This window comes from Phalangium opilio, unplaced genomic scaffold (genome assembly GCF_054372755.1).
Source record: "Phalangium opilio isolate 3A_F unplaced genomic scaffold, DU_Popi_V2 ptg000070l_1, whole genome shotgun sequence".
Lineage (NCBI taxonomy): Eukaryota > Metazoa > Arthropoda > Arachnida > Opiliones > Phalangiidae > Phalangium > Phalangium opilio.
The window spans coordinates 3,329,942-3,352,277 of record NW_028324182.1 but is presented as its reverse complement, the minus strand read 5'-3'; the positions used below and the strand labels follow the sequence as shown (position 1 = coordinate 3,352,277).

At 37.2% G+C, this 22,336-nt stretch overlaps 3 protein-coding genes across 8 annotated transcripts; 1 reads left to right on the top strand and 2 right to left on the bottom strand.

Annotated features, from left to right (window-relative positions):
• Positions 1-9,846: 9,846 nt before the first annotated feature.
• On the bottom strand, positions 9,847-16,362 carry LOC149661109 (uncharacterized). Of its 4 annotated transcripts, none has more exons than XM_089842506.1 (3): positions 12,720-16,362; positions 11,336-12,463; positions 9,847-10,828 (listed from the first exon to the last, which is right to left on the bottom strand). In XM_089842506.1, the coding sequence occupies exons 2-3, from the start codon at positions 12,237-12,239 to the stop codon at positions 10,662-10,664; spliced, it is 1,071 nt and encodes a 356-aa protein (XP_089698632.1). In that variant the 5' UTR covers positions 12,240-12,463; positions 12,720-16,362; the 3' UTR covers positions 9,847-10,661. The 4 variants fall into 4 exon arrangements, 3 of the variants coding, with proteins under 3 accessions (XP_089698632.1, XP_089698631.1, XP_089698630.1); XM_089842505.1 differs by having other exon boundaries at positions 11,336-15,507; positions 15,592-16,362; XR_016368785.1 differs by having other exon boundaries at positions 10,211-10,260; positions 10,422-10,828; positions 11,336-16,362.
• Positions 16,363-16,367: 5 nt separating this feature from the next.
• On the top strand, positions 16,368-18,675 carry LOC149661108 (uncharacterized). 2 transcript variants are annotated; one of them, XM_089842503.1, is made up of 4 exons: positions 16,368-16,609; positions 16,678-16,719; positions 16,786-18,277; positions 18,360-18,543. In XM_089842503.1, the coding sequence occupies exons 1-4, from the start codon at positions 16,589-16,591 to the stop codon at positions 18,389-18,391; spliced, it is 1,587 nt and encodes a 528-aa protein (XP_089698629.1). In that variant the 5' UTR covers positions 16,368-16,588; the 3' UTR covers positions 18,392-18,543. The 2 variants fall into 2 exon arrangements, with proteins under 2 accessions (XP_089698629.1, XP_089698627.1); XM_089842501.1 differs by having other exon boundaries at positions 16,786-18,675.
• Positions 18,668-21,954, bottom strand: LOC149661107 (uncharacterized). 2 transcript variants are annotated; one of them, XM_089842499.1, is made up of 6 exons: positions 20,691-21,953; positions 19,855-20,597; positions 19,562-19,786; positions 19,241-19,472; positions 19,125-19,180; positions 18,668-19,067 (listed from the first exon to the last, which is right to left on the bottom strand). In XM_089842499.1, exons 1-6 carry the CDS (start codon positions 21,745-21,747, stop codon positions 18,753-18,755), a joined length of 2,628 nt encoding a protein of 875 aa, XP_089698625.1. In that variant the 5' UTR covers positions 21,748-21,953; the 3' UTR covers positions 18,668-18,752. The 2 variants fall into 2 exon arrangements, with proteins under 2 accessions (XP_089698625.1, XP_089698626.1); XM_089842500.1 differs by having other exon boundaries at positions 18,936-19,067; positions 19,129-19,180; positions 20,691-21,954.
• Between the last annotated feature and the right edge of the window lie 382 nt (positions 21,955-22,336).

The following is a 22,336-nucleotide window of genomic DNA, read 5'->3' as shown; positions in this document are numbered from 1 at the left end:
CAGATATATAGTTTTTCTAAATCACGAGTAACCAATTTGTTTTTTTCGAAAAATTTCCCATGTTATTTCTATGGGAAAAATTCCTGTTTTTCATCAAAAGGTGTGATTAATTTTATGGAAATGAAAGCCACCCTTAGCAACTTTATTTTTTATAAAATAAACTAATTAATGGATCTCTTTGAAATTTTAACCACATATTGAGGGCCCGAATTGTAGTTCTGTGGAATCTATTCAAAACAATTAATGCAATACATAAAAAAAACTACATCCAAACAAAAACCCCTCCTTATACATTAAGGATAACGTTAAACCATGAATCCAGCCCCCAACTTCCTTCCCCCTTGGTCAGCGTGTTCTTCTTGGTTTAGGGTTAGGTCAGGTCAAAGGGTTAGAGTTTTTTGCTCTCGGAGGGAATTTAGTTGGGCGTGTTTTCACGGTTTTTGGTTTTACAATTTGTTCTTTTAAGCGTATTGACAAGGTATTGAATGTTGGGTTTTTTAGGCTTTTGGTGATTTGAAGGAGATATTTTGCAGGTGGTTTTTTTCTATATAAGTTATTTTTTGGTTACAAATGTTTTCAATTATATACATAAACAAGACGGCCCAAGGGCTCGTAATAGTAGCCACATCATACGAGTGAATATCCCCTCTATACCCTACCCTAATGAGTGGATAACCCCTCTATACCATACCATAATGAGTGAATAGCGCTATCATTTACAATGCTTAAATGATTTAGATTTACCGTACATAAAAATCAGAGTGAATAGCCCCTCGATGCCCTACCCTAAACAGTGATAACCGTAATACCGGTAGAGGCAGAGCGGAGCCTCAGCCAGTCAAGGCCGGCGCCCGCGGGAATGGGAATATACCAAGCCACTACCAACGAGATGTACAAGGCCCATGCACGCTCACTTCGGAGGGGGGTCCGTCACCCATATATATTTGACTTGTGTGGTTGATAGATGGCGCTTCTTAGTCTCTTTAATACACTTACTGATTAGGCTTCATGCACATGAAATCCCGCCGCGCGCTCCCTCGCTCGAGGTTCGAAACTTAGAGCAGACAGATGGCCACGTGAGGTTTACACAATTGTTTTAGACTTAAACGTGCCTCTAGCGGAGAATCGTGGCGATTTAAAAGGTCCGGAAAAAAATGAAAAAATTGGCGCCCGCATGGGCCTTGTATATCTCGTTGGTAGTGACCAAGCTATACCTTTCTTTCCATTTACCTTTAAACAAGGCGACCCAAGGGCTCGTAATAGTAGCCACATCGTACGAGTGAATACCCCCTCTATACCCTACCCTAATGAGTGGATAACCCCTCTATACTTTACCCTAATGAGTGAATAGCGATATCTTTTACAATGCTTAAATAAATTACCGTGCATAAAATCAGAGTGAATAGCCCCTCGATGCCCTACCCTAAACGTTGATAGAATTATTACCCGTATTAATTTACTTATGCCGTAATTGTAATATTCCGGCGAATCGAAGAACAGGTAGTTTTAGTGATTATCCCCTCGATGAGTTTACAACATAGACTTATGCCGATGCACACTTATCGCTTCTTATAAATTTCTAACATGAACTTATGGTCAGAAGAGTTTGAAAGAGAAAGAATTCGGTAAAACACCCAATAATTGTAATATCCCGGTGCCTTAAGACCATTCTAAAAAGAACGTCAGTAAATACTTGCTTTTGCTTTCAAAATTTCCCTCGATTTCTTTGAATGTTGAAAGAGGGGAGCGTGAAACTCTTATTGTCGACGGGTAAGAGGAATTTTTAAGGGAGGGTATATGGCTTAACCTAACTATCATAATTTCCTTCCTTTTAAAATACACAAACGAAAAATATCACCTCACCACAATTCTCTCCCATTCACTCTCCCTTCAATGACGATCGAAAAATTTTATACTGTCTAAGGCAGTTCTCTTTCACGACACCACCCCCACCACCAACAGGCCAGGTCAAACTAAGACCCTCATCGTAGATGTTCATCATACGATGTGGCTAAAACTTTAGATTATTAATGGTTATTTTAAGAATTAAAGTCGCCACTTCCACTTTAATGAAGTCTGGTGGAGTATACGACCCCAAAGATACAAATTCAGAAGTATCCGACACGAAAGATACAAATTCAGAAGTATCCGACCCCAAAGATACAAATTCAGAAGTATCCGACCCCAAAGATACAAATTAAGAAGTATCCGACCCCAAAGATACCAATTAAGAAGTATCCGACCCCAAAGATACCAATTAAGAAGTATCCGACCCCAAAGATACCAATTAAGAAGTATCCGACCCCAAAGATACCAATTAAGAAGTATCCGACCCCAAAGATACCAATTCAGAAACCCCAAAGATACAAATTCAGAAAATATAAAGACCAAAAGACACAAATTGAGAAGTATCCGACCCCAAAAATATATAAGTATCCGACCCCAAAAATAAATAGGGCCATCCCTCATTCTCGACCCTTTAGAGATAAATAAAAGGAAGAAAACTCGCTCTTATTGACAAGCCCTCGTGGTATAGTGGTAGAGTGTCTGACTGCTGCGTGAACGACCCGGGTTCGAATCCCGGCTGCGACCAAAAAAATTTTAATGAAAACAAAATCTCTAACCAAGCTCAGTTACCCCTATGGGTGGTTTGTGGTACTATCGAATTCCTTTTAAGCTAAAATCTAACGATAACGAAGCGACAAACCCGGCCACTACTACTACTACTACGACGACGGCTCGGGTCAAACTAAGAGCCTCATCGTATACTACGATGTGGCTAAAAAATACAAGTTTTATGCAAGGGATTTTACAGGAACCAACACACAAGAGGGGAGACCACCATCTTAGGTTATTTCGCTGTCGGGGTTCACCCGAGTTCACTACACACGGGGAGTTAAGCCTGCTGGCACACTCTCCACCATCTCTCAGATTTTCCATCCTCCTTATTGGCCGAAAAAAAAACGGTTTTCAAGTCGTTTAGGGTCTTTGCGCGTGACGTCAAGTTACCTACCCCCTTTCCTCTCCCCTTGCCGGCTGCCCGCTCTGGCCACGTTAGGACGCCATGTTTGACATCCCCTGAAAGCCGGTTTTCGCCCCCTATTTCTTCTCCCTTTTTACTCTCGCGCAAACACCCTATAGTACTCGGCGCTCTCCTATGACCATTCACCAGAGAGAATTTAGAAGGGGTGGTTTGGAATGTAGCGCAACGTCGTCTGCTAAACGTTATCTAGGCAGGTCGATTTCCGGTATGATGCGTTTGTAACAGAGAGATTTTAGAACACGTGACCGGAAACTGCCTACCCCAAAAAGCTCAACGCGACATCTTGTTTGGGCGTCATCACGTTTAATAGAGTCAAAGGGGGGACCTTCCACTGTCAAAGGGGGGACCTTCCACTCCCCTTCTAAATTCTCTCTGCATTCACTTGCGACTTCTCCTCCGAGACTAGTTATCTTTCAAAGCCTTTTTTAAAATTTATCATCCCAGTTTTTTTAAGAATTTGTAAGTTCCTTAACAGTGCTTGAACTGTTTCAAAACAGCATTTTTCAAAGCTAAAATTCAAGTTCAACTTGAATTCGTGTACATCGTGTAAGTTTTAGGTTTTTAAAAACTTAAATTTCTTTTTTTTTTGTGAAAGTCCGCGAACTCCGAGTTATTTTCAAGTTTTTTTTAAACTTGAATTTAGTTTTAAGCGCGCAAACTCGGCGCAATTTTTAAGTTCCTTTTCAAACTTGAATTATTGAGAAAGTGCACAAGCACCTCTTTTTTGGACGTTTTTGGAGCCACCATATTTGAAGGTAAGCGAATTTCATTATATTTTTATTCAATTAAACACTTTCAAGATTGGTTTTGAATTTCTTAAGTGGCTATCCCCTTGACTTTATTACCTATAATTTATTTGACCTTTAAGTTTTGATGCGATCTACGCAATATACGAGGGGCTATCCACTTTAATTATGTTTTGGAAATTCTTTAGTAGTTATTCCCTAGTGTAACGCCAAATTTAATAAAAAGTAATCTTCCCTTTAAAATTAGTTATATTTCCTTTAAATATTCTATAATTCTCCTTGAGTTGGGGTCAGCGCTGGTCGCGAACCTCGGTTCAATGGGGAATTACCTCGCAAATAGAAGGCCAACGGCCATGGTCTCTATGCGCACCTGAAAGGCTTACAATTCTCTCTGGGGGTTCGTGAGAGTCCCTTTTCTTGTATATATATTTTTAACCCTTTAACTTAAGAATGGAGTTTGCCAAAAGTGTTTTTCAAATAAATTATTGTGTAGTTTATGATATTTTTAGTGTATTGTTAGTTTTCGTAGTATATCATTGTAACATGGACGAGAGAAACTAGTTTCTACTCGGACCATGAATAAAAACTCTGACCTCTTGGGTCACAGAACAAGAGGACGCGTTCGTGTTTCAAACACCTGCAAATAAACAAGTGCGTCATCGTACTAAAAAAAGAACGCGAATAAGGAGTGGTCATGGAGACGTTTACCACCAAAAGATCGTCGATGATTGGCTCGACCAAAGAAACCCTTGACCACCAAAATCCTATATAAGCCCAGAGTGAACAATTAATAAAAACTGTCATTGTAGACAAAGACTGGAAAGTGTAAAAGATAAGGTTTGAAAATGAACTGCCTGAAGTAACAGATATTAAAATTTTCACTTTTGAAGACATCATTATAAAACATCAATTATTTTAAAAAATTCTTATCTTACTTTTTTTCACCAAAATTACGTCGGGAAAGTATTTTAAAAAGGAACATGCGCGTTATTTTAAAAATACTACGGCTTTACATTTTATTTTTTATCAAAAATTTAAAATTAGGTAGAAAATTCGACCCTATAACGAGAGAAAATCGTTGAGAGCTTACAAAATATAAACCGTATTAAAACTTTACAAAATGTATTCTTAAATTGTAAAGCTTTCAAAGTATTAAATATTAACGTGCTGTGTTGCTCTCAAAGATCACGATCAATCTACAGATCTTTTCGACACTAATAACTAAATCACAAAGAAAAGGCCTATATTATTTTCCGCTTCGCAATATTTTCAATTTTAAAGCATAAAAATTTAAACTCTTCAAGAGAAATCTTTTCAGATATCCAAGCATTTGAATCTCCTAGAATCAAATGTTAGTTGAAAGTAAAACCAGTACCAAGCTAGTATCCCTTAAACCCTTCTAGGTGACAACTACTATTGAGGACAAAATACTTGGTAAATATTGCTGAAAAATATTTTGGGAAAATGAAATTTTGGTGAAAAAAAGTAAGATAAGAATTTTTTAAAATAATTGATGTTTTATAATGATGTCTTCAAAAGTGAAAATTTTAATATCTGTTACTTCAGGCAGTTCATTTTCAAACCTTATCTTTTACACTTTCCAGTCTTTGTCTACAATGACAGTTTTTATTAATATCTGTCACTTCAGTCTTCATATTAATTAAAATTGTTTAGAAAATATGGGAGAAAAAGTCTTAGGGCGTTGCGCGTTCATCGGTAATCTAGCTTAATTACCAGTCGTCGGTAATGCGACTAAATTACCAGTCGTCGGTAATGCGACTAAATCACCGGTCGTCGGTAATCTAGCTTAATTACCGGTCGTCGGTAATCTAGCTTAATCACCGGTCGTCGGTAATCTAGCTTAATCACCGGTCGTCGGTAATCTAGCTTAATCACCGGTCGTCGGTAATCTAGCTTAATCACCGGTCGTCGGTAATCTAGCTTAATCACCGGTCGTCGGTAATCTAGCTTAATCACCGGTCGTCGGTAATCTAGCTTAATCACCGGTCGTCGGTAATCTAGCTTAATCGCCGGTCGTCGGTAATCTAGCTTAATCGCCGGTCGTCGGTAATCTAGCTTAATCACCGGTCGTCGGTAATCTAGCTTAATCACCGGGTAATCTAGCTTAATTACCGGTCGTCGGTAATCTAGCTTAATTACCGGTCGTCGGTAATCTAGCTTAATTACCGGTCGTCGGTAATCTAGCTTAATTACCGGTCGTCGGTAATCTAGCTTAATTACCGGTCGTCGGTAATCTAGCTTAATTACCGGTCGTCGGTAATCTAGCTTAATTACCGGTCGTCGGTAATCTAGCTTAATTACCGGTCGTCGGTAATCTAGCTTAATTACCGGTCGTCGGTAATCTAGCTTAATTACCGGTCGTCGGTAATCTAGCTTAATTACCGGTCGTCGGTAATCTAGCTTAATTACCGGTCGTCGGTAATCTAGCTTAATTACCGGTCGTCGGTAATCTAGCTTAATTACCGGTCGTCGGTAATCTAGCTTAATTACCGGTCGTCGGTAATCTAGCTTAATTACCGGTCGTTGGTAATCTAGCTTAATTACCGGTCGTCGGTAATCTAGCTTAATTACCGGTCGTCGGTAATCTAGCTTAATTACCGGTCGTCGGTAATCTAGCTTAATTACCGGTCGTCGGTAATCTAGCTTAATTACCGGTCGTCGGTAATCTAGCTTAATTACCGGTCGTCGGTAATCTAGCTTAATTACCGGTCGTCGGTAATCTAGCTTAATTACCGGTCGTCGGTAATCTAGCTTAATTACCGGTCGTCGGTAATCAAGCTTAATTACCGGTCGTCGGCAATCTAGCTTAATTATCGGTCGTCGGTAATCTAGCTTAATTACCGGTCGTCGGTAATCTAGCTTAATTACCGGTCGTCGGCAATCTAGCTTAATTACCGGTCGTCGGTAATCAAGCTTAATTACCGGTCGTCGGCAATCTAGCTTAATTATCGGTCGTCGGTAATCTAGCTTAATTACCGGTCGTCGGCAATCTAGCTTAATTACCGGTCGTCGGTAATCTAGCTTAATTACCGGTCGTCGGTAATCTAGCTTAATTACCGGTCGTCGGTAATCTAGCTTAATTACCGGTCGTCGGTAATCTAGCTTAATTACCGGTCGTCGGTAATCTAGCTTAATTACCGGTCGTCGGTAATCTAGCTTAATTACCGATCGTCGGTAATCTAGCTTAATTACCGGTCGTCGGTAATCTAGCTTAATTACCGGTCGTCGGTAATCTAGCTTATTTACCGGTCGTCGGTAATCTAGCTTAATTACCGGTCGTCGGTAATCTAGCTTAATTACCGGTCGTCGGTAATCTAGCTTAATTACCGGTCGTCGGTAATCTAGCTTAATTACCGGTCGTCGGTAATCTAGCTTAATTACCGGTCGTCGGTAATCTAGCTTAATTACCGGTCGTCGGTAATCTAGCTTAATTACGGGTCGTCGGTAATCTAGCTTAATTACCGGTCGTCGGTAATCTAGCTTAATTACCGGTCGTCGGTAATCTAGCTTAATTACCGGTCGTCGGTAATCTAGCTTATTTACCAGTCGTCGGTAACCCTTAATTGGTAATCTAGATTAATTACCCTTTATTGGTAATCTAGATTAATTACCCTTTATTGGTAATCTAGATTAATTACCCTTAATTGGTAATCTAGATTAATTACCCTTAATTGGTAATCTAGATTAATTACCCTTAATTGGTAATCTAGATTAATTACCCTTAATTGGTTATCTAGATTAATTACCCTTAATTGGTTATCTAGATTAATTACCCTTAATTGGTAATCTAGATTAATTACCCCTTAATTGGTAATCTAGATTAATTACCCTTAATTGATAATCTAGATTAATTACCCTTAATTGGTAATCTAAATTAATTACCCTTAATTGATAATCTAGATTAATTACCCTTAATTGATAATATTAATTACCCTTAATTGATAATCTAGATTAATTACCCTTAATTGGTAATCTAGATTAATTACCCTTAATTGGTTATTTAATTAGTAACCCTTAATTCGTTATCTAGTTTAATAACCTCTAATTGGTAGTCTAGTTTAATTACCTCTAATTGATAATTTATTTTAAGAACGTTTAATTGGTAGTCTAGTTTAATTACCTCTAATTGATAATTTATTTTAAGAACGTTTAATTGGTAAACTACTTTAATTACTTAAATTCGTAATCTAGTTTATTTATCTTTAATTGGGAGTCTAGTTTAATTATCTCTTATTGATAATCCAGAATAATTAGCAGGGAAAAGTTAAAATGTTTATTAAAGGAATAGCGACGTGATTTAAAAATTATCTCAAATCTAAAGAAAACCTTACTTTTTTGAGAGTTAAAACTCTTCTGATTCCAAAAATATGCTTGAATAATATTTAATTATGAGGGAAAACACAGAAAAAACACTTTGAAAACTTGAAATTTGGGGGACAAAGGCAAATTTGCGGAGAAGATTTTTGGCGGGTTTTTCTCCTTGATACGTCACTCGCGGCATCTCGCGGAAAAGCCAAGCGCGAGACTCCCGAGTCCACTAATGCGGCGCGCGCGCGAATCTGAATAAATTAGGCTTAACGCGGCGCGGCGACACTAACAGGCGCGTCACGTGAGCGACATCTAGAGTGAAAATTTCTCCTTACTACGTCATCAAACGAAAGAAAATCTCAACTAGGCCTTTTCCAAACACAAAACTTTGATTGCAATTTAATAAATTGCTACGAAACCAAATAAAAAAGTAAACATATCATAATAAACTAGATTTTTCAAGGATTTTTTTCGCATTTTAAGTTTGAGGATGACGAAAATTATGTCACTAACACTTTAAGCTAGTCTGAATTTGACTATATCCGCGACAATTTAGACCCGTGTGTTTTGAAGGCGTCGCTGTAGCGGCCGCGTCAACGTCACTGCAACAATATTAAAGCCGTCTTATCTCACTATCGATAGGCCATTCCAACCAAAAGGCATTAAGAAGAAACAATCGGATTATTATGAGGCAACTATACGTTAAAAAAGGCCAACATTGGTCTCGCTGATATTTCCTAATAAAACAGTGGATAAATGCTAAATTATCGCAGATTGGGGTAGTTTTTAAAATTTAAGTTAAACATACTTAAAATTAATTTTTCTTAATAACAAGAAAAATGATCCTAGATTATAGTTTAAAGTTTAATTTAAGACCGTTCCCAAAACTAACCAACGTATAGTTTTCCTAAATCACGAATAACTGATTTGTTTTTTTCCAAAAATTTCCCATGTTATTTCTATGGGAAAAATTTCTGTTTTGCATCAAAAGGTGTGATTAATTTTATGGAAATGAAAACCACCCTTAGCAACTTTATTTTTTATAAAATAAACTAATTTATGGATCTCTTTGAAATTTAAACCACATATTAAGGGCCCGAATTGTAGTTCTGTGGAATTTATTCAGAACAATTAATGCGATACAAAAAAAACTACATCCAAACAAAAACCCTCCTTATACATTAAAAGCAGTATGAAGTCTTATCTAAGAGAGCTACCGCTCTCTCAGAATAAACAGAAACTCTTTGTCACTCTCCACCATCGAGGACGCTTATACCGGAGACCAGTTCCATGCCGTAGACGAAGGCCCGAAGCTGACCGCTGTCCGAACCCTTGCCGCCAATGTTCCTGCCCGACGCTATGAGCAAACCGCGCCCGTCTTAAGTGCGCGTAAACGTTAAACTGAAAAACTTAATTACCGTCTCTCTTGAGACATAAAGAATCTGGCAATGAACATTTAATTGGTTGGGCCCTCGCCCTAGTTCCTACGCGTCTCCCGTTAATCGTTCGGGCTTGCGCCGCGTCGTACCGCAGCGTCGAGATGAGGATGTTCCCGCTTAAAAACGTTTAAAGTACAAAAACATTTATTAAACGTCCTTATGAGACATTTGTTTAGAATTCTTAAGGTGGAATTCATAAACGTCGGGCGCAACGCAATTTAGTACAGGCGAAGGCAGGGCGTCGTGCGCAAAAAGCAGACGTTTGCGCACGACGCCCTGCCTTTGTCTGTACTAAATTGCGTTGCGTCCGACGTTTATGAATTCCACCATAAACCCTTTTGTGGTTAACGAGATCACAAGCTATTTAATAGCTTTCTTAATGTTAACACCCTTATGTGGTGAACTATATTTTTATAATTATTAGTTAAACCCTTATGTGGTTTATTCTAATTTTTAAACACCTTCCGTGTTGAGGTACGATATCGTATTTAGTGAACAGGCCTGATTATTATTGTGCATGCAATTTTTTTAATTACCAGTCATATTTCAGTGTGCATGCTCTTATTGTTTTTATTAGTGTTAATTAAATATCTTATTGGCAAACTCCAAATACGTTTCCCTAACATTCTTATTATTATTCCTATTATTTAAAACAGTGCCAATAATGCTTCGGAGGACGAGGACGAGGGAAATTGCGTCCAATCTGTACCCAGAGTGTACGTTAAAGCTTTCGCTTTGAAATTTAAAGAGAGTCCGCAATATTCAGGACCATTACGAATATCGCGGTCATGCCACGAATGACACTGGTGCTGTCACCAAGCATATAGTGGTCCAATGTAAATGGGACAAATGTTCAAAACTTACAAAAATCCAGCAAAGTAGTGCTGGAAACCTGGAGCGACACGTTCAGGTATGCAATTCCATACATTTTATAATTTTCTTGATTATATCTGATTTCTCTATTCCAAAAGAAAACCCATGGAGGGATTCTGAGGGCCAGGCAGCCAAAGAGGTCCGGCAAGGAGTTGTTGGCACCATCGAAGAAGGTAGTGAAATAAAAGCACGACTCCATCAAACAAAAAAACTTCGAGGTTGCTCTAATGGCTATGGTGGCCAAGGACGGAGTTGCATTTTCAATGCTCGACCAAGAAGGATTCCTAGAAGTGGTGGCGAGGGGTGGACCCTATTAACTTCGCACTTGGAAGGCGAAGTATTTAATGAAATTACTTGGTTGATGTTGGAACCGATATGTTTTGAATTAGTACATTGAGGCTACGTTCAGTAACTGGAAATCGGAAAAAGCCGTTACCGCTACCGATGTGTTTTTTTCCGAACGCTACGTCAGAGTGACGTCAGACGTCACTGAACGTTTTTTTCCTCTCTCTGTTGCGTTTGATGATACTTTCCATGATGGCGTCTGCTAGAGATTTTGGATTGAGGAGAAAACTGTTATTTTTGTTATTAAATGATCTATCTAACGATGATGAATCGGAAATAACCTTAATTCCAGTTCATTTGAAAAGATCTATAAAAGAAATATGTGTTATCGTTTCGCTAGTGGCTTTGGACTGCATTGCTCGCGGTGTTGAAGTTCAATTAATGACGTCATAAATGCGATTCGCATCGAAAAAACCTGCTCTTCCAGCCGCTGCGATCGGTGTCACATCGATGCGTAGCGTGACGTAGAAACCGGAAGTGCGAAAAACCGTACAGTAAAAAAATCGGTCTCCGATGCGCGCAGCGCTGCGTACGCTAGCAGTTACTGAACGTAGCCTGAGACTTCCTCGCGTTTCCGGGTTCATCAGGATCTGATTCTGAATGAATTTCGACTTGTTTTGACTGATCAGTTTCATTGAGAGAATCATCGTTTATATTTGTCATTCGTCCCAGTTTGTCGTCTGGTTTGAATTTTAATGGACACGAAACGTCTGCAACACTGTTTGATTGATCGCTATCGTTTTTCCGTCTTAATGAGACCGTTTTCCGAGTTTTTCGTCCAATTCGAGATTTTAACGGATGAAGTCTAGCAATGTGATTTCTTAGTTTATGTTTTAATTTGGCTGCAAAATCACAAAACGTACACTTAAACGAACGTTCGTCACTGTGAGACACGACGTGCTTCTTTAAAACATCTCGCCTTTGGGAGCGATAATCGCAAATATCGCATTTGAATGGACGCTCGTCACTGTGAGTCATGACGTGTTTCTTTAAATTCTCGCGTGTTCGGGCGCGGTAATCGCAAATATTGCATTTGAATGGACGCTGGTCACTGTGCGTCAATACGTGTTTCTTTAAATTCCTGCGTGTTTGGGTACGGTAATCGCAAATATTGCATTTGAATGGACGCTCGTCACTATGAGTTGCGACGTGTATCTTTAAATCCTCTCGCCTTCGGGATCGATATTCGCAAATATCGCATTTGAATGGACGCTGGTCACTGTGCGTCAATACGTGTCTCTTTAAATTCCCGCGTGTTCGGGTACGGTAATCGCAAACATTGCATTTGTACGGACGCTCGTCACTATGAGTTGCGACGTGCATCTTTAAATAATCTCGCCTTCGGGAACGATAATCGCAAATATCGCATTTGTACGGACGCTGGTCACTGTGAATTAATTTATGATTTTTGAAGACTGAGCTCATTCCAGTCTGGAAACCGCACTGTTCACACCTAAACTTCATCTCTCCCTAATGAATCAACAGGTGATACTTTAAATCACAATGCTTTGGGAATCTCATAAGAGTTGCATTTAAATATTTGAACGGTAAGATAAGTGATTTGGTCATACTGGTTAATTCTCACATGAACATCCAAGAATCTTTTTGATCGAAATCTGAATCGGGTTGCAAATTTTACATCAGTGTACGACTTGAACAGCAGATAGTGAGCGAGATTCTCATTAAAGCTAAAATAACATAAATATCTTATGAAAATGCTCCACATTTTACATTAGTTGAGGAAAGATGGCTATCCATGCAAAAGTGAGGAAATCGTCCAACATTCTAACTAGAGTAATCTATCCAGTTTACCATATGGACTGCCATGAGGAGGGGTCTAATTATTTAGTCAGCCAAAAAGGCATGGCCAATATGACACTATCCATAAGCCTTCGAGAATGAGATATCGTTTAAAAAATTAATATTAAAAAAAATCGAAATTACCTTAAATTTTAACCTCTGAGATAACGTTTTAATCCGCTACCAACTTCCGAGTAGATACAAAGTACTGCCCTCCTCGAACCGTCTACAGAAATGTTTTCACAACTGAACGTGGAGAAGACGAATGAAGGCTTTGTACGAAAGATTTTATGCTAAATAGGCTAAGATAAAAAACTAAAACGTATTGTACGCGATCTACGGCTTTCTCTTATTGTACGTTTTGAATATATGTCCTTTTCAATTTGAACGACGAAAAAAGCCACGGATTCAATCCTTGTATTAAATTTTAATATCTCGCGCATGATTTTAATTAAGAGTATAAATTAAAAATATTTTATAATTATTTCCGCAATAATTGTATTAATATTGGAATATTAATATATTTTTAAGTGAATACTCATTTTACTTCAGATTGATGTCCTTGTAAAGCTACTTTCGGCTTCCTTGGTAATGCTGTTTCGGCTAAGTATTGATTATTAATCAGTCAGGATAATTAAATACATCATACGATAGTAAAGAAATTACGCAATAGATTTGCTTTGTTGCGTATTTATCGTTATACAGGGTGTTTCTGATACATCTGTAAACAATTATGCGGGTGTAATTCTTTGGGAGATTTTGAGTTGAAAATGTTCAATGACATTTTGCTCTAAGGGCCTCCGTTTTAAAGATATGATTGGCGTATTTACGGATGACCCCTTAAATTTAATGAATAAACTGAAACACAATGCTAATTAAATGTAAGTTGTCATCCTTAAACCACCCAGCCCAATCACAACTTGAAAACGGTGTCCCTTTGGGGAAAAATGTCATAGAAGTTACATTTTCGACTCGAAATCGTGCACCCAAAGAACATCCCACTTAATTCATGCCAGACTTACGAAAAACACCCTGTACGTTATTTATAATTATTAAGAAGTGATATCTAGTTTATTAGGGAGAAGGTATAAGATGCCTAAGCATTCGCTCGCCCTAGTCCCACTCCCCTTTCAAAATACAAGGGGGGACGTAAAAGGAGGCCGGGCTATTTCGCTACACTCTCCTCAGTCGGAAAATACGTAATTTCAAGAACCAATGAGATGCTGGTTGTAATTTAGAGGTGGCGGGGATTAACTCCGGACCTATGTTTGGGCTGGAGATAAAGCTGGCAATGTGGCGAATTTATACCTTCTCCCTAATAAACTAGATATCACTTCTTGAAATTATAAAAGTAGTTTCATAAAGATTTCAAAGTCGCTACAATGTTGTCAGTCTGACATATCCTTAGTCCTCGTTTTAAAGACTAATTAAACGCAAATTTTTTATAATAAGATATCATTCATATTTTTTAATATTTTTTCTTTTATTTTTCAGAAAAAGTCGGTTCCTTTCAAAATATAATGTTATGTTACCTGAAGTTTTGCTTTAAGAAACAAAGTTACAATTAACTTTCAATCTCAATAAAAACGATGCAGAATTAGGGGTTATTTATAGAACTAACATGTTACGGACGTTATCAAGCTGTACAAATATGGAATTTAACTATATTCGCTAACCTCTACACTCAAATTCAAACGCACTCGATAAAAAATATAATTCATAGAGAGCAAGCTACCGTCTCTTCAATTTTGAGTAAGGTTTTGTAATTAGAATATATATAATACAAGGCTCAAGTCAGGCGAGAGTATTGACAACATTCCTAAGATAAACCATATGAAAATAATATATAGCTCCCTATAAGTATGAAACGTAGTACATTTTCATACTACAGCATTTGCTCCCAAATTTGGCGCGCTTACGCTTTTACGCCCCGTGGGAGAAGTTTCGGTACTACGAGTAAAAGGGGGGCGAAACGGCCGCCGCCACCTAAGGTGTCCGCGAAAGGCACGATGGGCCGGAGAAATATCGCCGCGCCTGTAGAGACACAAGATACTCCTTACCTCGTAACAATGAAGGCGATAGCCTCGTTTGTCAAAATCTCGCGCCATCTATTAATTTTACTATGATAATTTTGACATGTACTTAATCAGTCATAATTATCATAATAACTTCTAGACCTTTAACTATTTAATTACAATATAAAATTTGAAAATTTTTTAAACAAATATTTCATCTTCTTTAACGCCAAAAACTCTTAATAGGTGGCATTAGAAACTTTTAATAAATTTCAATGGAAGAAAATGCTGTTTACATGGCTTAAATGGAGAGTTTCATACTTATAGGGAGCTATATATTATTTTCTTATGGATAAACTTATATCTCTCCTTTAGAAGCGACCTCTTTTGGTGATTTAGAAAAACTATAGAAAAACTAACGAATCTAGCTAGAAAATAATAAAAATAAATAAAAAACATTATTTGTTCAAGAAATTTCTCAATACAATGATTCTAAACACAGAATCGCAAACTTCGTGACACTCAATAGTGGTCAGCTATTTTATTTTTAAATAAACTATTCATTTAAATAAATAAAAAATAATGAAGACGGAAGGCAGTTACACAATCGATAACATTTGAAACTCCTCTACTTATACAATACAATGCAACTTAGTATGGCTAAAAATTACACACTCATGCTATTATCGGCATACCACAAAATACCATGAAATACCATGAAATTGTAATTTATAATAATATTACATTAACTCTTAATAAATAATGTAGATGGATAAACCCACTCTATCGACCAATTTTGAATTTCAGTTCGATAAAGTTAGAAACATGAACATTAAAGTTATTATTAAAAACTGTATTTACCAAACAAATTTCCGTTTTAATTTGACCATAAATTAAATTACGATTTTCTTGGTAATCTATAATTGGGTTTATTGTTGCTAGATACTATTTCATATTTCTCTGCGGTAGCATATCTTTAGCATAAACAGTATCCTACTCACCCAACTGCAATCGATGAAGGTGTTACAATGTCAAGTCACAGAGTTTGTACACTTGAAGGAAGTGAGCGATTTGAGTTCAACTTCCATAGGCACAACTAATGTTAAACTGATTTCGTACTGTCGCTCAACTAAAAGTTAAAACCTCCGACTAAAATCGGGCAGCGTTTCCCCTCGCGAACTCGATAAAGACAAGAAACGTGGCTTGCTTCTTCATTTATTGGAATGCTAAAAAACAATTAGAGTAGTGTTTTACGAGAGATATTTTTAATTGGACACAACATCAATTGATATTTTTTAATAATTCTCCTATTTTATAGAGTGTCTATAAGACCAAGTTGTGTCTATAAGACCAAGTTGCCTCAATAGGCCAAAAAAGAATTCAAGTTATTTTTTGGGTTAAAATGAATGGGTATAACCAGAAGTGGTATGATACTAGAAGTATTGAGCTAACCAAATTCTTCACTCGGCATTAGTGAAAAGACTTGATAAAACACAAACGGTTGGCCCTCTAGTGGCGGTTTCAGAATTTTCCCTCCAAAACGTGAGACGCTCGCGGTGGTAGACGGCCGAACTAGATTCAAGGAGCCGGGTCCGTGTTCTGCGGCTTTAGGTTGAGGGGAAGGGGGTGGGAAATGTTTTTGGAACTCGACCAATTTTTCTCTCTCTAGTTTTAGCGCGTGGGAAGCGGCATAAAATCCTCAAATTTGTTCACTAGTGCCAGGATCTATTACCAATGCTAGAGCCCTTCACTTCTAGTCTCATACCACTTCTGGTATAACCAAGAAGGAATTTACTATAAGAAGACATATATTCATCTCCGGTGTGCGCGTGATAGTCGACAATCCCCCCCTTCATGGGTGGGGGAGGGCGGAGTAGGAGGCGGGACTTAATATTTTATTTTGACTCTGTTTTCTAACTTCCGTTTTTAAACGTCGTCTGCAAATTAGTCTGTTCTCTTCTAGCTTAGGCTTAGTACCAACAGGGTGGTTATAAAAAGATGGATGCTGGTAAAAAAAAGGTATGCTAATTAATTTAATTAATTTAATTTAGTTAAAGAATTCAGTTAACCTCAATGTTTAATCTTAGAAACGTCAGTGCTCCACGAATTCCAAGAAATTGGAAGAAATGGTAATGTTTTTTTGTTTCTTTAGACGATTCTATTAGATTTATTGAATTATTTTTTTGGTTTCAAAGGAAAAACAAAAGCAAGAAAAGATACAGCTACGAATGGAACGGGAGAGAAAACTTAAAGAAGCTCGCGATTTAAAAGCAAAACAAAAGGAAAATGAGAAATTAGAACGGGAAAAAAAGAAAATTGAGCTGAAGGAGAAAAGGTTGAAGGAATTGGAAGAAAAACAACTGAAAAAGCAGGAAGAAAAGTTGCGACTAAAACAGGAAAAGAAGGAGAAAGTGGAACAGAAACGACTCCAGAAAACCACTGTAAAACCAAAGCAAAAGCGCAGCAAGAAAGTTTCAGAAGAAAGCAAGAAAAAGAGTGGAAGAGTAGTGAAGAATACAAGGGTTGTTAATGTCAGTGATATCGCGTTGAATCTTAAATCCTTAACTGAAGAAGCTATAAGAACAAGCATTCTAAGTAAAATCAAGACCTTTCCCAATATTTCACAACCTATAGTAGATTATTTGTCAACGCCAACAGAAAATGCAGAATCATTCCTTTTCAAAATGTGGAAAATATTGTTAATATTTTTTGAAGATGATTCCAAACCGAACGTAATTAATAGCAATTGCTTTTTATTAAGGAAATGGCATGAATTGCTTGATATTATAAATAAAAATGTTTATGCTATTTGTGGCATAGTAGTCACAAACAAATTATGCATTTCCAACGATAGCATTCAAGATCTGACATCAGTGATTTTTAAAGTTCTAAAAGTAAACCAGGCCATCCTCTACGAGAGAGAAAATTTAACGGTTGAAACTGTATCTCAAGTAGAGAGTTGGCTGCATTTATTTATTAAAGTCACAAATGCCCTTTCCAAGGCTATATATGAACATTTCACCAATAAAATACTAGGCGCCAAAAACCAACCCAAAACTGTGATAACAAATGACCCCCAATCAAGACCGTCAACTAATCCATTCCTTGATACAAGATTAGTCTCACTAGCAGGAGGTGTGATGGGCAAAATCGCAAAGCTCCACAAAAAGAAGGAAAATAGCAAATTCCCTAAACAAAAACACCAGGCTTGGGCATTCTCAGTTATAAATGCGGCAATTAGAATGAAACCGCATGAGCAGGATAAGCTTCCTCCCGGCTTACGAAGGAGAAATAAAGGGAACTTATATTTTCTGAACAAAAATTTCGAATATTTTCTTAAATCATTTGAAGAAATTGCAAGCTCTGTTATTACGGAGGAAAATTATAAAGCGCAAGGAAAAGAATTTGCTAAACTCGGAAAACCTAACTTTTTGGATAACCAAATTTTGAAAAACCAATTAGTCACAATTATAAACGATCAACTGGGCCCAAATACATCAGTCAAAAGAAAGGATCAGGAAGAATACGCAACAATATTTTTAAGAAAAATGACTAATGCAAGGTTTGGAGATTTTATTCGCTTGCACTGTGAAAATGATAAAGGAGGCTTGCTTTTAAGAGATACCTTGAAAAGTTTTCCAAGTAAAAAGAAGAAAGGCAAAGAAACCAAACCAAACTCAAGCAAACGTAACAAAAACACGATTAAAATATCTGAAGAATTACCTTCTAACTGTGAAGATATTTTTAATGAATTTGATGATTTTGATAGTGATTTTCAGTCCGAATTGGAAAATTTCCTAGAGCAATATGACACAACTAATATTCCTAATATTGAGTCAACACCCAAGTCTAAATCAAAATATGACACAACTACTGTTCCTAATATGGACTCAACACCCAAGTCAAAATCTAAAGCTCGACGAAGAATCTTGATTAATTCAAGAAGAGATATACCAATAGGTATATCTCGTCTTGATTAATTATATGTGATATTTTTAGCAATTTAGTGATAAACATTACGACTGTGATATGTTCAAAATACGTCACTTGTTCAGATTTTTTAATAAAAGAAACTAATTTCCCAAGTATCTTTTTTATTTTGAGTCCCAATTGGATGGATATACAAAATTGCTTGAAGTTGATTCTTCTTGCTAAAATACATTTAAATACTTTTTGTCTTTAGTTTTCTTAATCGTTTTAAGTTGGTTGTCACAATTGAAAGGGGAGCATCGCGGTAGTCATCGCGTTTAAACTTTCTGCCTCCCACTGCAGACTTCATTTTACGATTTCTCACAGCGAAGTTATAATTTATTCCTGACAATTTTCCTGCCATAGAAAATCTAAACTGCGAAAAAAGTGTTTCCACTGCGCTTCCATTTATCCATCCAGGGCAGATGAAATATCCTGGGTTATCATTAATAAAGGTATCCACTAACCCAATGAAACCATAAACCATTATCCTCAGTCTATCCCAAGTCTGAAATAAGAAAAAAAAAATAATTGTAACATCTTGTCTTTGAATTTTAAATCATACCTGCCAAGATAGGAATAGCCGTTGGGATTCCGTAGTTTCCAATCCAGGATAGGTAGCTGGAAAAGTTAGTTTCATTATATGAAAAACGTGTAAAGAGCTTTTTACTTTTTACGTACCCACAAGGCTATTTAACCAATTTACAAAATATTGGAATCCAGCCTTTATATTCTGAAGACATTGGTGACCCATATCACGAACAAAGCCATCATTAAATAAAATACCGTTTTCAAACAATTGACTGCAAGCGTACAGAAAGTTGTAAGTTTCGAGAATTTCGTCAGAATTAGGTGGTTTTGGGTCATTAGTCGGCAAAGCCATCTCATATAGTGCTGCCAATACTTCCTCTTGCTATTGTAACAAAATTAAATGATTTTGATTTTTTTTCTTATTGAGAGGAACCTCATTCTAGCCATTAATAATTTTTAGAACTGTATTACCTGCATCACCTTTGCCGGTTTGACGTTTAGTCGCGTCCACGGATCTCTGTAAACATATCGTTTCTGAAGACCTTTTACCAATGATGGTAAATTTTTCTCTTTCCGTTTCATGTTTACGTCGTATAATTGAAGAATAGCATTCCATCCAAATTCCACGTTATTTATTGAAAATAACCTAGTTGAGTTTGGTTTGGACTGATACAACGCAGCAATGAGGTTTTTCAGCTATTGAAAAAAACAAAAAATGCGTTATTTAATTGAAACAATCAATGATAAATATTAAATAAGCTAACCTCATGAGAAGGACAAATTATCCAATATATATCGTGGAATGGCCAAAATGGATTTGGGAAGCTGACTGGTATTTCATGTTCATTTGTATTGGAAAATCCGAAACTTCCTCTATGATTGACTGTAGTTTTCATGACACCAAGATTAGTGGATGCTCCATCACAAACCAGGCCCCGAACATGAAAGTCATGCATTTCAAAAAGAGCGATGACATCCATTAAGACTCCATATAGCAGGTTTTGCTTGATATTGCCAGCTGACGATATGTATGGCCCTAAAATATCAAATCTATTCGAAATATCTCTCCAAAGAAATTGGAGCATGTATTCAGTCTTCTTTGGAGTTTCATCATTCAAGAATGAGTAAACGTCATGAAGAGAACTCATCTCCTTAAGGGTCATGGCTAAACCCATAAGTTCATTATTTGTAGAATTCCACAAAACCTTCCCAATCACTTTAACTTCGTCGAAGATCAAGATTCCCTCCCCTAAAGGAGGTTGATGTCCAAGTTGTAATTTCTCAATTTTCATTTTTTCATACAAAATCTTTTGTTCAGATATGTAATTGTCTGATAGTCCTGGTCTTTCCAAGTTTGCCCTTGTAAACTCCTTCAGGGAAGTCTCACTTGGAAGTTGTAATAAATTGAAGCTTTTCAATGCCTTGAACGCTGCTGGGCTTCGAACGTACACCGCTAAAGCCAAGCGGTAGGTAATCATCGACCATCTGTTTCGCTTTGACCCAGTTTCTAAGTGTATATTTTGGAGATTTAATCAAAATTAGAATTCATTTTAGGGTTAAACATTTCTTTAAACTGGAATAAAACACTACAATAATTTACCATTTTTGTCTTGATCTTTTAAAAAGTTCTTCTTGTCTGTTTCATGTTGGGCCTGACGATCCTTTTTCCAGGCTGTTCTTAAGGCTAATTTTGTTTGCAAATCTGGTGCAGTGTTTATAACATCATTTAGTTTATCCGGAAATTTAGTCGATATTAAATCTACTATTTCGTTAAGTTCATTAGACTGAGTGTTATTTAACACAAGTGTCATTTTAGACAGTTTTTGTCGCAAGACTTTCAAATTTCGACCCAAATTTTGACGTTCTCTTCGAATGTTAGCAATTCTTTTCTTTCGGCTTCTCGGAGTGAGTTTTGAAATAGCGTATCTTGACTGACAATCTGTTTTCAATACCTTAGCTGGCCCTTTCTCTATTTCGTTTTCAGCTTTTCGTTTTACAGCATTTCGTTTATCACGATCCATGGAGCCTAGCAGCCACCGTTTACATTTTTTACAACGTGGAATGTTAAGTTTACCCACTGAAGTTTCGTTTAATTTTGGTATACATCGTTTCAAAATTCCTTCACATTTATTGGACACATACTTTGTATACGGGTATTTGAAGCAAGATATAAACGGTGAATGACTTTTTAATGCTATTTCATCTTTAGAAAACCCACAACAGATTTGATAATTTCCGCCATCAATCTCTTTTACCTTTTCTAGCATATCCAATAAATCTACTGATAAGTGCCACGTATTTTCACTTTCATTAAACGAGAACGAATTAGAAATATTTTTTAGTTCTCTATGATGCAGCTGAAGTGAAGACTTAAACGTCTCTAACGATATCACAATTCTAAGCGGCTTCAGAGTGACATTCAACTCACAAAATTCCCTGGAATTCGTGAAGCCTTGGTTTGGTTTTTCGAACTCGCTTACGAAATCATAAGGATAGTACACGTGATTTTTTTTAGAAATAATTATGGAACGGTTTCCACGTAGGGACACGTATTCCAAATCCAGCGAATTTGGTTCATAATTGTTAACTAGCTGCTTAATGGCAATTAAAAATAATTCCCGTACCGTTTCAGCACCGGGGGCAGCGGCAGCCTCCATGTTTTTTGTTTACTACTTTGCCCGAGTTTTTTTTTCTCTAGTCGGAAATACGTCATTTGCGTAATTCTCGTCTGTATGACGTACCCCCACGGAATCCAATGGGAAAGCGCGGATAAATGACAGATATGAAAGGGGTGGGGCTTATTTGTCCACTTACACCGGCGTAAGGGTAGAAGCCTAAAATCTGATTAATATGTGTCTTCTTATAGTAAATTCCTTCTTGGTATAACTTATGATTTTTACGCTTCTTGGCTATATGCCTACCATAATTGTTACCTCTCCGAGTGACGATGACGTCACGGAGAGGTATCACACTGGACGTATCTGTATGTCTGTGACCAAAATCGCAGTTAGAAAATCGGAGCAAACGTGTTTGCAGAAAGCAATTTTTGGCTTCTACTCCCTTCGTTTGATTTGAGAAGTACGCGGCGACCGGCTAGGGTTTCGAGAAACGTCTAGCCTCCCAAAGGCAGGGCTTCCACGAAAGGTTCACCAAGTGGGTTCACGCACTTGCGGGTTTTCTTATCATTTCCGGCGAATCAATCGCCTATATATATACCCTAAATTTCCAAAAGCTGTTAAAGAGGCT

Bases quoted from the DNA above. Each gene is read 5' to 3' on its own strand.
- LOC149661108 (XM_089842501.1), top strand. From the start codon at position 16,589: ATGGATGCTGGTAAAAAAAAG. The intron at 16,610-16,677 runs GTATGCTAATTA...GTTTAATCTTAG, and splicing joins TGGATGCTGGTAAAAAAAAG to AAACGTCAGTGCTCCACGAA. The intron at 16,720-16,785 runs GTAATGTTTTTT...TTGGTTTCAAAG, and splicing joins CCAAGAAATTGGAAGAAATG to GAAAAACAAAAGCAAGAAAA.
- LOC149661107 (XM_089842499.1), bottom strand. From the start codon at position 21,747: ATGGAGGCTGCCGCTGCCCCCGGTGCTGAAACGGTACGGGAATTATTT. The intron at 20,598-20,690 runs GTAAATTATTGT...ATATACACTTAG, and splicing joins AAAAGATCAAGACAAAAATG to AAACTGGGTCAAAGCGAAAC. The intron at 19,473-19,561 runs GTAATACAGTTC...TTGTTACAATAG, and splicing joins AACCGGCAAAGGTGATGCAG to CAAGAGGAAGTATTGGCAGC.
- LOC149661109 (XM_089842504.1), bottom strand. From the start codon at position 12,239: ATGAAGTTTAGGTGTGAACAGTGCGGTTTCCAGACTGGAATGAGCTCA. The intron at 10,829-11,335 runs CTCAGGCTACGT...ACTGAACGTAGC, and splicing joins ACCCGGAAACGCGAGGAAGT to CTCAATGTACTAATTCAAAA.